At 30.0% G+C, this 14229-nt stretch overlaps 1 protein-coding gene across 1 annotated transcript in view; it reads right to left on the minus strand.

Moving 5' to 3' along the window:
* Positions 1 to 226: 226 nt before the first annotated feature.
* LOC103575392 (N-acetylneuraminate lyase) overlaps positions 227 to 14229 on the minus strand; it is a 66518-nt gene continuing 52515 nt past the window's right edge. The window contains exons 6-8 of the mRNA XM_053741180.1: positions 1076 to 1221; positions 830 to 1001; positions 227 to 743 (exon numbers count right to left, since the gene is read on the minus strand). Coding sequence (XP_053597155.1) covers positions 583 to 743; positions 830 to 1001; positions 1076 to 1221 — 479 coding nt within the window. The 3' untranslated portion in view covers positions 227 to 582. The remainder of the gene's footprint in view (positions 744 to 829; positions 1002 to 1075; positions 1222 to 14229) is intronic.

Genomic DNA, 14229 nt, shown 5'->3' on the forward strand with positions numbered 1-14229 from the left:
AAGGAGGACTTGTAAAGGATTGTAAGGATCTGTAGGGAATATGTAATGGAAGAAAATCGGTTAAGAATTAAAGTGTAAAGTGGTAAATTAAGGTTTAAATTTTGATCTAAGTTTGTTGATATTTGGCACTTATTTTTGTAGAATTCTATGTATATATGGGATGAAGGTCCGGTTTGTAACCCGAAAGGGAAATGAAGAATCAAAAAAAAAAATTAAAACTAGAAAATAACTCGGACGTAACAATATATTTAGTTGGAAGCAACATAAACATAAAAGTTTATGAATAAATTTCTATATTTACGTGTTCAAAGATTAATTAAATATACATAGCACTTTGCACTTCCAGTAGTTATTATCTGGAAAAGTTTATGAGACTTATCTGCGCCATATTAAGAATCGAAATTGTATTAAAAAAAATATTAGAAACATGGTTTTTGATGTATTTTTTTTTCGTAGGACTCAATTCTGGAATCAAATTACTAAGTTGTCTCTTTATTCTCTTTCCAACTCCAAAAAATCATGAAAATGAAGCATTTTTATTTTTTATTAATGTCATTACTTCGATTTATGATCACTATTGAATTAATTCGTATTTTCATTTAAATGAAATCCCAATGATTTTAGTTCCTTTTTCATAATTTCAATACTTTTTGGAGAAATTGGTTCATTTGGAAGACGAACTGGACCTAGATCAATCGTGTTCAATAACGCCATTGCTGCTTTCATTGTGGTCACCCAATTACCTGTTTTATATTAAAATAAATATTCATAAATTCTAATACGTAGATTACATATTGAATTAATAAAAAAAAATGTAAAAATTGTTAACCATGTCTAGATATTGCAATAACAGCTTGTGATAATTTTTCTTGTAATTCAGTGGCTTTCAAGCCGTCACCTTGTTTTGATGCATCCGAAATTTTAATTGCGTCTCCCGGAAACATGTTGATGCTCGTTGGAATAAATGAATCTATTCCTACTGAATATCCAGCTGATATCAACTATCGATTAATATAAATTATTAAGAAAACGGCTCAAGCGAATAATATTTGTTATTAGCAATTAAAAATCATACCAAATTAGTTCCTAAAAAGACAACAAATTGGTTTGAATTGGCTCGCACTGCTTGAGCTCCTTCTTCAAGATTTGTACTAGTGAATTTAATCCCAACAAAAGATGGAATTGCATCTCCAATTAGATTTAAGAACTCACCCATGTGGACTGAAAGATATAAGTCATTTGCTTATTTTTACTAAATAAATGTACCTTAGGGTATTTTGTTCGAATCGATTTTTGTGTTCACTATTACTTCAGAATTTTGTTGTAAAGTTTAATAATATTTAAATAAAGATTTGAGGAATTGTTTTTCAGTCTCGAATCATTTATTCGCCATGGTAGGTAATTAAACGGATCAACACTTCTTAGAATCATAAATAAATCAATAAATCGTTACTTTGTTTGCGAGATTATTTCTTTCCATTGCCAACAATGTAATGGAAGTTTCTTGCGATAAGTGAGTCACCGTAGTTCACGGATAGCCTAAATAGATAACAATGCATGATACTCAGGCAACGACGATGCTCTCATAGGGTAACCTAACCTGCATCGTCAACAAATTGATGAATGTATAATACCATCGAAGAAAAGCGATAACTCAGTCGATCATGAAATCTAAGAAAGCCAAGAACTCTGATCAAAAATCACGTTGACTTGGTCCTGCCTTTTCGTTTGTGCTTTGAACAAGAAAAGCTGTCACTACTACACGCGTAGTTAGTCATCATTAAATCCTTCATTACATTAGGGAACTCTGATACCGGCGTACCTCACCTCCTGTCCTGCTATTAGGAACGCAGACACCGGCAACCTAATAATCTACCTGAGCACTATTACCGGCTGCACAGGTAATATTTAAATCTTATCACGAACCTATGTCAAAGAAGGAGCGAGGGGGCAAAAAGACCCAATTACCCCGAATTATCCAAACGATCCACAAGGATCTCGGTCGATCAATTCACCGACGTCTCTGCCTAGAGATCATTGCCGAGGAAGTCCTTCTCAGTCTGGTTAGTTATTCGAAATCGGGTTAACGAGGTACCAAACTCGGGTGTTGCGTTGTCCGACTTAAGTGAAGATCGTGAGCCGTCAAACTCTGGTACTGTCAAAATTTCAGGGGTGTCCCAGACCAGCTCTTCGGAAAGATAACCAACATCTAACTACTACTAACAATTGACTTAAGCCAGCTAGTTTCACCTTCCAGGACCATCCCATTTCATGACCCGCCTTACAGGTATTGTTCGGAAGCCAATGTCAAGGCCACCAGCAGGAATAATTACGCTCTGACCGTAGTGAAAAGATTAAGGCAGAAAGGGATTATTTGGGCCGAATTATGGGGCCCATAATTTCCATCACGGTAAGTCCGTAAAATTTATTTCATAAAATAAAGGAAGGTCAGCAGCTGAGGCACCTGGGATCTATACCCTTAAGACGTCAACCTGGTAATTTAAATATATTCTGCCCCATAAATGAAAAAGCTAGAGTGTAACAATTCAAATCTCAATAACAGAACCCGATAATAAAAGATTTTATACAATTCTATAAAATTATACAGAAATTTGATAAATAACAGGGCCCTATTCATTTGTATACAATCGTACATAATTATATCTTATTTGTATATGATTGAGATATAATCACGTACTGTATTCGTATAGATTATATATAATTAAATACAATTCTATATAATTGTATACATTTGTATATAATTTTAATATTCGTTTTTGCATTTCCATAGAGAATTATATACGATTGTATATAATTGTATATAAATATATAAAAATTTTATATAATTATGCATCGCCTCTATCCAATTGTATATAGTTCATATATGACTGTATACAGTTATATAAAATGTTTTTTCATCGGCAAGAACAATCAGCCTGAGAGATTCGGAAAAAATGAGCTTTTTGGCAGGAAACACATTTTTCTGCAAATTTGTCGCGTATGATTTGTTTGTAAGTCTACTCATTTTTTGAATAATTGTAATAACCGCGAGAAAAAAAAATTTTTTTATTATCATACATATATTTATATACAATTTATATATTATCGTATAAGGAATATATAAAAATCATATGTGATTACATAGAAGCTTATATGATCTTATAACATACTTATGAGCATTTATATACTTTTGTGGGGACTTTATGGAAATTGATATGATTTTATGTAGTTATATTTAACTTTATAAAATTGCTAGATAAAGCTTTATAAGCTTATATTTAATTATATAAAGGTTCATACGATCTTATACAATTCTTGTAAGAATTTATATAATTTTTTAAAGATTTTATGAAAGTTGATGTAATTTTTTAAAAAATTTTATAAGAATTAACAGCATTACCAGATTAAATTTTCTAACATATATAGTCATATATGATTATATGAAAACGCATATGATCTTATAAAATGCTCTCAATAATTCGTATAATCTTATCAAATTTTACTATAATTCCATCTAACTTTATATAATGTTATGTATAATATCATGGAATTACAATAGCACGTTTCTTATCATTTATACAATATAACTGCTGTCTTGGCACACGCTTTTTTGTTCGCCAAATAGTTGTTTGCCCATTCAACTGTTTCCACGACATTTGTAGGCATTAAGCTATTATCTTCGTGCGACAAGTAAATTTGTTGCACGCAAATTTACTTCTAGTCGCATGCAGATTATCGTTTAATCCACAAAAATGTCACGGCAACAGTTGAATCAGCAAAAAGCTGCTTGGGAAACAAAACCACGAGCACTAAAATAATACTCATATCGCATTAATAATAAAAAAAAATATGTTCAATTCGTGCAGTGTTGTTGATTACCCACATGAGCGAATGAGCGCACTAACTTCGTTCGTGCGCTCAACTTTGCTCTCGTGGGCAATCGACAATTTACCGCACTAGTTGTACAATATACTATTATATGGTTATGCATAACCACGTATGATCATGTATGATCGTTTGAATTCTTATATGACCTTATAAAATGGTATCAGGCGTTATTATCCTCGGAAAAAATACCTCCGACAAAATATCCTCGTGATAAAATAAAGACGATATAAAGAATATTAGTTTGTCATAAGAATATTTAGTTTGTCATAAGAACAATTATTGTCATAACGATCAAATAAAATTAAAAGCAAGGGGCTTATTAAAAAAAATCTAGAACTATACTTGATTAACATTATTTCAGCCTAATTTACAGTTCCTCTCTTCTCTCACAAAATATTGCAAACGACCCTGAGAAATTAAATTAATTAATTTGTTTAAAATAAAATTTTCCGAAATCCGGTTCTGGAAGGCCGAGTCCATCTTCCAGTGGCGCCCTATTATTCGACTATAATACTAGGTGCGACCAGACTTGGCAAGAATAATTTCTCTGTCATAAAATTTTATAACTTTCTGACAACTCGACATAAAATTAAGAGCTATAAACTTTCTTTTAGTAAATTTATCGCTTCTTAAAAAAGATTTCCTACACTTTTTTTCGTAAATCCAACCATTTAAGTGACATCAAAGCTCAAAATTGATAAATTTAAAAAATAGTGTTTTTCGATTAAAATTCTACCGCTCAACAAAAAACGTCTCTTTATTTTTTTTGATAATATCAACCGTTTAAGAGATGTTTAAGCTCGAAATAAAGGAAATTTTATATGTTATCAGAGCAAAATTTTGAGTTGGCTTGTGAAACTTTTCTGTCAACTTGAAGCTTGAATATCTCTTAAACGGTTGAGTTTATCAAAAAAATCGAGGAGATCTTTTTTTGTAGGGCGGTAAATTTTCAACAAAACTTGTTAAAATCCTATGTTAATATCTGTTTGTTGAAGAGTTATAGAATTTTAATCGAAAAACATTATTTTTTATATCTATTAATTTTGAGCTGCGATATGACTCAAATGGTTGGATTTACGAAAAAAGTGTGAGAAACATTTTTCGAAGAGCGATAAATTTCCTATAAAAAAGATTATAGCACTTAATTTTATGTCGAGTTGTTAGAGAGTTATTAAATTTTAAAAGAAAACGCGAATTTTTTGAAACAAATCAAACTTTGACCTACAATATCTCTTGAACAGTTGGACTCACGAAAAAAACATAGAAAACCTTTTTTGAAGAGCGAGAAATTTCAAACAAAACTATGTATTAGTCATTGCTGTGCACTCATTTTTAAGCAAGTAATAAAATTTTTCTCATTGCACTAAAATGAGAATGTATCATTCCTTAGGCAGGGTTAAACGGCACTAGAATAAACTTTTTCATTTTTTTTTTATCACTTTTGGATGACAAATAAATGATTTATATCATGGCCAACTAAAAAAATCTAATTCGGTAAATAACGGGCGCCCTAATACACATACACAAATAGTAGACTGAAACAGATTGTGAGTTCAAGAAGGGGATCCGAGTTACCATGGACGTCTCACTCGCTCGGAAACGCATGTATAGTGCTCTCGCGCTCATACTCATCGTTGAGTAATTTTTGTGTTTAGGGGATGTTTGGTCATTACAATTTGTCTGACTGATTAAATATAACTTTGTAATATTTATCTTAATAACATACATAAAAATCAGACATTTAAACATAAATTAATTTCATTTATTTCTTGTAGAGCTTTGAAGTGTCTGACAAAAATTTTGGCCCATAGAAAGCGTCTGACTTTTTTGTTATTACTTCAGAGTAATATTTTACAAAATATATAAAAAAATCAGTCATTGAAATTTAAGTTAACTTACTCTGATTTTTAGTTATCTTTTTCACCTGGTACCTGCGCAGGTGTTACCGAGCCAACTCCACAAATGTACAGGTATTAAAAAGTACACAAGAGACTACTCAGAACCGAAAGTTCTATGTTTTAAAAATCAAGTTGTGTCTTATCACTCTGGGATCTTACTTTATACCTTTATAATTTCATGGCCTTCAAATTTATTGAAAGAAAATTTTATTTAGCTTATATAACCGGTTTCATTAAAATTTTTATTTTTTGGTTTTAACCACAATATAATCTATAAACGTAAAAAAACTTTAATTAATAAATTTTTCAAATTCATTGTAGTTCAGAAAAAAAAAATTTTTTTTGAAGCAAATTCTTTTTCAAGTGGTCCATTATGCCCTAGATATTGCAGATCAGCCTAAACTATTTTTAAAACAACAAAGGTATCATGATTTAACCTAAAAGAAAAACAAAAAATTAATCAAATTTTTTAGGGGGGCTACCGTGCTCTCGGGGGCCGTAGCACTTCGGTCTCTCCTATATAACCATATATAATCTTATATGGATTGTTTATCAGTTAAATTTTTTTTTTATTTTTCTATATCTGTTTATGTATGCCTATACTAGGGTGCTCCGTTTGAGATGACTATTTTTTTTTTTTTCAAGTCTCATTTAAAAGTATCATTGTACACATTGAAAAAATTCTTACCAAAGATTAAATCTAAATTTTAATTTTAAGTATTCACTGAATGAATTTGAAATTTTCCCATTTAATTATCACGTAAATTTTAACTTTTTTTTTCAATTATCTATAGCTTCGCGGCATTTCAAGATATTTAATCAACTATAGTTGGAAATCACAGAGGAATCTTTCATCTTTAAAAATGCTTGTAGATAATTTATGTTTTGTAACCGGCCTTACCGATAAAAAATCTTAAAGCCAATTTTTCCTGAAATTTCATAGTTTTGTTTATTGTATTCGCAAACCACTAATTTTACATTAAAATTGTTCGAAACTTTTTTAGTATGGGATCAAATTTGATTTCCTACAAAAAAAGTCTTGTAAGCCATTACCGCAGAGCTAGTAGTTTTCGAGATCAATTCAATTAAACATCTCAAAATTCAAAAAATCGCTTTTTTATACAAGATTTTATTACTGTTTACCAAAATCATTGCTACAAACATATATAATGTGTAAAAATAAAATATAAAAATAGATGTCATACATTCATACGTAACTATAAAAAGTATGAAACAATTATTTTTGTACTGAGAGAGGTAGTAATTACAAAAACTTCCAATAATCAAACAAAGGCATTTGGGTTAAGTGAAGAAAAGACGGAGGAGGTGTAAAAGGATACAGTTTCGTATCATATGAAATATTTTTGATGATATATTAACCAGGATATATTATGTGTTTTTTCCGCCATAATTTTATACAAAAGTACTAAAATCTTAGATAAAATAGCGATTTTTCAAATTTTGGGATGTTTAATTGAATTTATCACGAAAACTAAGAGCTCTACGGTAATGGCTCACACAACTTCTCTTGAAGGAAATCAAATTCCCTACAAATAAGTTTTGTATAATTTTGCTGTAAAGTTAGTGGTTCGCGGGTAAAATAAAAAAAAAAACAAAATTCGATAGAAAATTGGCTTTAATATTTTTTACCAGTGAGGCCGGTTACAAAACATAAATTATCTACAAGCCCTTTAGAAATAAAATTTTCCTCTGTGATTTCCAACTATGGTTGATTAAATATCTTTAAATGCTTCGGAGCTATAGATAATTGAAAAAAAAAAAATTTTAATTTACGTGATAATTAAAAGGGAAAATTTCAAATTCATTTTGTGAATACTTAAAATTAAAATTAAGATTTCATCTTTGGTGAGAATTTTTTTTCAATGTGTACAATGATATTTTAGAATGAGACTTGAAAAAAAATAGTCATCCCAAACGAAGCACCTTAGTCTATACATGATCATATATGATCTTATGTGGGCTGTATACCAGTGAAAAACTTTTTATGTATCTCCTTATATGCCCGTATATGATCATATATGTTCTTATTTGAATCAAATACCGGTTAAATTTTGTTTCTATTTTTCATACCTGTTCATATATGTCCATACATGACCATATATGATCGAAAATGTATTCGCAAAAATGTTTTCGAGCTCAAGGAGCGGGAAGTTTTAGGGCTGACCCGCAGGGTCAACTGATAGACAGATTTTTTTACGTCTTTTGGGCTCAAAAAGTTACTTCATATTAGAAAAAAATAATCCTCAACAAATTTCAGCTAGATATCTTTAAAATTGAGTTATCACAAAGAAAGTTCCCTTTTTCCTTTCAGATACACATGAAAATTTTTCATTTTAGTTTTCCATTATTAAGACTATAAAAATATTTTTTTTTAAATTGTACTCTGGATATTTTTGTAGAAAATTGAATTTTCTATAAAAAAGTGATAAAGCATTATGTACTCGACACGAGTTGGGAAAAACTTACCGGTCTTTAAAGGTTTAGTTTCCTCAATGTAAAATTTTATTTTTTTTATTACTTTTCATTTTTATTCTATCAAAAAATGAAGTTCACTTTTCGTTGACATTCAAAGCCCTGTAACTTTTTCTCTCATTCATTTGACGCATATTTGATTTAAGATACTTTTTGTAAGGAATTAAGCTTTCTATAAGAATGAGTTCGTCACAATTTGAAAAATAAGTTTTTTGATAATCAAAATCAATTTTTTGATAAAACAAAATAAATTTTTTTATAAAAAAAAATTACAACAAGGAAACTAAATTTTTGTTGATCTTTGAAGCCTGTAACTTTTTCCCAGTTCGTGTGATGTACATAATGCTTTTGCACTTTTTTGTAGAGAATTTCATTTCCTACAAAATTATCCTGAGTGGAATGAAAAAAAAAAAATTTTTCATAGTCTTAATAACGATAAACTAATATGAGAAATTTTCACGTGTATTTTAAAAAGGAAAGGGGTCCCCCTTTCTTGATAAATCAATTTTAAAAATATCGGACTGGAATTTGGTAAGGATTTTTTTCATAATATAACGTAACTTTAGAGTTTGGAAGACAGTAAAAAAAAAAGTTTTTTTTTTGGGACACCCCGATAAACATAAATGAATCATGCATTATCGTATATGAATCATATATGATATTATATGGCCATGTTCAATTAAATATGGCCCGTTATGAATTTTTTCCCAGGAGGCTTCTAGTACATTAGATCACTTTCCATAACCAATCAAAATTTCCTTATTTGTTTTCGCAAGTAAAAATTTTATTCAAATGATTATACAAGGGAACCCTGATTAGGATTTAAAGAGAAAATCCTAAAAACGACACGGCAACCCTGATAAAAGATTCATAACTCATTAGCGTTGCATCGATATCGATTTCTTGTCAAATAATCTTGATCTGGGTCGTTTTTCAAATAAATTTAACTTTATCACGACTAGAATTTTTTCCTCATTTGCCTAAAGTACCATAAGTACCTTCTAAGGTTAATATAAGGTACTTATGTATTACCTTATTAGGGCAAACCTGACAAGTCCCTTATCAGGACCTCATCAGATTATCCTTATTTAAAAAAAAAATTAATTTGCCATCAGGTCAACCTGACAAGTTCCTGATCAGGACCTTATCAGGATATCCTTATTCAAAAAAAAGTTTTTTAATCCCTTTAAATATTTTATTTACAGGCTAAGAATTAAACAAAGTATAAAAGAATATTATATAAAAATCACGTCAATCATTGCAGCACGGATTGAATCCTGATAAGGATTCGATGAGGATATCCTGGTAAGGACCTCACGAGTCTTAAACGTTACGTCCATATCAGTTCCTCGTCAGGATATCTTGATCGGGTCCTTATTTGAAATAAGGTTAACCTGATAAGGAGCTCGTCAGTCCTTATAAAAAATTATAGTTGGGATACAAGGCTTCAGTTGGATCCTTATCAAAATTCTACATAGTCGGGTAGTTCTATTAAAAATAGAATTTGATTATAAGCAGCTTTAGTGGATATGATTTTACGGTATTTTACGGTAAATGTGCTGTACATTAATGGATTTTTATAAGATATTTTTTACCTTGATATTTGCCTTAAAAATTTCGCGAATTAGCTGTCGTTTAAAGTAAAACACAGTATCTCACGTAAAAACTCCGTATTTTAATATAGATTAAACTAGGATAAACATTCCGTAAAATTACGTTAATCCACCTTATAATATTATGTTTTAACTGTGAAGTAAGGGTTTCTACTGCATATTGTGGTGAATTTACTTTGGAATTCGGGAATTCTACCGCAATTTGGCGGTTAATCTGTACAAACACGTAATTTACAATATTTTACCGTAATTTACCATAAGTTTGATCCGTTATGGAGGTTTAAGTTTTGATATTAACCTTAATATCATCTATAATTTTTCAAGCATAACTACATAATCTTTATATTAATGTATTCAGAGATTTAGAATGTAATCGGAAAAAGAATCCGAAATTTTCATTGCTTTCTTGTCCTGGAAGAGCAATGATTAAAAATGGTGTCTATACATTGTCTAAAAATCATAACCACTCCCAAGATAATTCTTTGGTAGAAATGCGGCAAATTCATAAAGAATTTAAAGACGGAATGATTAGTTCTACTGAACAAGCCAGAAAAATCTTTGATGAGACAATGGTTGGGTAAGTGTCAGAATTCTTTATCCGTAAATTGTACTTTTAGTCACATTATTCATTTTTGTAAATAACCTTTGCGGTTTTAGTGACGCGGTATAAGCACGATGGAACTACGACATTTATATGGTTTCAGATCATGATTGCAGTGCTTCCAAAGTGTATCGATAGTGTTCTTATGGTAACAATGCGGTATCTTTACCCGATGAAGAACGATTTTGTATAATTATATATGATTATATATGAGTCCATAGATAATCAGATCTGATAATTGGTCAGATCTGATTATATATAATCATATGTGATTAGGTATAATCATGCATGAGCGAATATAGTCATTTTTAAAGCTCATTAGAATACCTGAAAATGATTAATAAAGTAATTTAATTAGGATTTATTGTCTTCTTTAATCTAAATGTCGGTTAAATTTAAATTGAAAAGAAAAAATTACTCGTGGTTAACTATTATTGTACTAAGGGGTCACCCATCCAAATAATGATCCACGTCGATGCTGCATGACTTTGGTAATCGCTGGATGGAAGTCGAATCTTCTAGTCTGCTATGCACTTATAATGAAGGAAAATGTATGGCATTACTTAACTCAAATAATCAAATTGATACATCCTATGTAAATAATGCACTTAGTGATGAATTCGGTTTTGTACATGAATTAAAATAGAATTCATCAGATAGGTATAATCAAATCTCTTTATCTATAAACTTATAAATATCCATTTATAAATCGATATCGATTTATAGTTGTAAATTGCTGCCGAAACCTTTAAATATTTTTCAAGTAATGGGGATTTAAGTTTGATTGATAGTTGACAAGATAACAATTTAAGAGCATTAATATTAAAATTGTCACATTATGTTATATATATATATAAATATATATAAACGTGTGTCGTGTGAATTCACAAATATCAAAGAAAAAAAAATATAACTGTCAAAATATCGCAACGCGACGGGAAAAGCAAAGATTCAGAAAAACCGATCGTAATTCTTTTGATGTTACTAAAGACGCAAATAATAATAAAATTAAAAAATAAATTCAATGATCAATTAAACGAGTTTGGTGAAAAATTTTTTATTGATTTGTGCTTAAGTTGTCACGTAGCGATTCAAACGTGAATCGCTACGCGCGCTTGTCCATCTCGCCGTGAATTTGACAACACCTCCTAGCTCAAATCAAGCGCATTGATTTATTATAATTTATTATTATTTAAAGATTCATATTATTTTGATGGATTATTTTAGTATGGTTTAATTATGAATTCATTGATATTATTGTTCATTATGTTTTGATAATTATTTTGAATTTATGTACTTAATCGATATTTTCATTTCAGTCAGTACCACGCGTGTGTGTAGAGCATACATGAAAATATCGACCGAAAGGGTTAATAATTATTATGTTTATGTTGATAAATAGTAAATATTGTTTAATTTATTATTATAACATAACTCAGGTCGTTTTATGATTTTAAATATTTTATTTTAATTGAAAATTTCGGGTTCGAGGTCATAAGAGGGGATAACACGGGAGTGATACCCCTCCTTCGGAAAAATCAACGAAAAATAATCAGAGAGGACCGGGATTTTGTAAAGATAGGACGTGTTGTTGTCCGTAGTTATTTTTGAGTAAATTGTTCTGGTCCAGTTGCCGTAATAACATAATTAAATATTTAGAGTTTGTTTAATTAGGATAATAAAGATATAGTCCATGTATTGTTTATTATTGAAAGTTCCAGAAGTAAATTTTTGTCAACGCCGGTAAGTCAATTGTATTATCATTTGTTGCATTGGCTATCGCTGGACCCTCGTTAGAGTTGATCGCGATAAATAATTGAAACTGAGTTTTTTTGTAATAATAAGTTGAATTTGTTCGGAGTACGTCCCATAAGTTTTGAGCATATGTACGTAAACGCGTCGAACAAATTCCTAAGAGGATTAGACAAGGATAGCAAGTGTGGCTCCTTGTCTTACGCTAGTATTTCACGTATTATTTTGAAATTATATGTCAGTATTTAAAATATTATTTCTCTGGGTTAAATTTATTTTATAAATTAATGGTATGCAATCCAGTGTTGCCAAATATATATTGAGTACCCGCGTCTTTCTCTCCCCAGAGTAAATAATATAAAATAAAGAAAAAGATTAGTATTATTTTATTTGTTTACAATCTATATTAATTATATTGGGTAAAACTTTGTAATTTGTAATTTGGTTTCCCCAGTGGATAATTTAACAATGTTATTTAAATTGAATTGATTATTATTATTATTTGGCTTCTATGAGCATATTATTATTTAATAAAATTTTATTAGAAAGAATTAATTATATTAATTATTTGGGTATTGTAATCATTTGTTGAGTTTATTTGAATATATTTTGAATTAAATAATTTGGTGAAAGGAACCCAGTGATAGCCAATATTTATTTGTTTGTTTCCTGGATATATTTAGTAGTAATTATTCCTTATTATTATTTTTATTCATTATATATTTGTTTGATTGTCAATCCGCTTGGTGCATACATTCTCACTCGAGATTTTGTCCCGTGATCTCTCCCCTAATTGGTTATAATTTTTGTCCGTTTTGTAAACGGGCTGGTGCCCTCGTGCACTAACCCAGACTGAGGAGCTGGTCCAGGCACACCAATATTTTGTTTATAATTATTTATTATTTTTAGTTATAATTATTAGCGTTATTTATAATTTTTTTTTTTATACACTTGGGTGACCACATACGACTCCGGGTTTGTTTCACGTCTCCGTCGTGAAAATAAAAACGGTTTACGCTATAAAGTGCGTGCGCTAATTCGAATAAATTTTGTGATGAATTAAATAAGTTTTATGTATATTAAAGTTCGCGTAGTAATATAAATAAATTCAATGATTAATTACATAAGTTCTGTAGATATGTGTTATTGTCTTGAAGTTCACATAGTAATATGAATAAATTCGGTGATGAATTAAATAAGTTTTGTGGATATGTTTTATAATATAGATTTCAAGTGCGTGTAATTATTTAAATGGATTCAATGATTAATTAAATAGGTTTTATGAATATATTTTTTTCAATCGGTGTCAAAATATATTCTTACACAAATAAATAGGAAAATTTTGTAAAGTTTATGAGATTATCATAATAAATTAAAATTTATTGAAAAAAAAAAAAAAGAAAAGTTAATATTAACGAAAATAATTAAAAATTTTGTTCATTTCAATGCAATTGGGAAGATCCTTATAAAATTGAAAACAAAATAAATAACGTAGTTTACAGAATTAGGAAAATACCAAATGGAAAATATAAAATCGTGCATGTAAGTCGTCTTGCAACATATTGTGATCAATAACAAAAATAATAGAGAAGTCCGACTGGGACCCTGAACGATCTCAGCGTAGACGTTGTAAAGGGTTACCGGGATTCAGTAGTCAATCAGTAAGACTAGGATATATCTCTTTCAAACTGATAGAATTAAAAGATTTGTCCAGATGACTTACTAAAGACTGGTATAGTCCTCAGGAGAAGTCTGTCAGTTGGTCCTGAATAACCACACTGTAGATGTTGTTTAAGAGTTCTCGAGATTCTGAAAGAAGTCTGGCACAGGGCTCTGAACGATCTCGGTGGTAACGTTGTTTGAAGGATTCCCGGAATTCTATTAGGACTAGGAATATTCTAGGTTCGATTATTAGCTGAGGGAAGTCTGTCTGAGGGCCCTGAACGATTGATCGTTGCATGGGGTTCTCGGGATTCCTGGGCCT

Source organism: Microplitis demolitor, chromosome 8 (genome assembly GCF_026212275.2).
Source record: "Microplitis demolitor isolate Queensland-Clemson2020A chromosome 8, iyMicDemo2.1a, whole genome shotgun sequence".
Lineage (NCBI taxonomy): Eukaryota > Metazoa > Arthropoda > Insecta > Hymenoptera > Braconidae > Microplitis > Microplitis demolitor.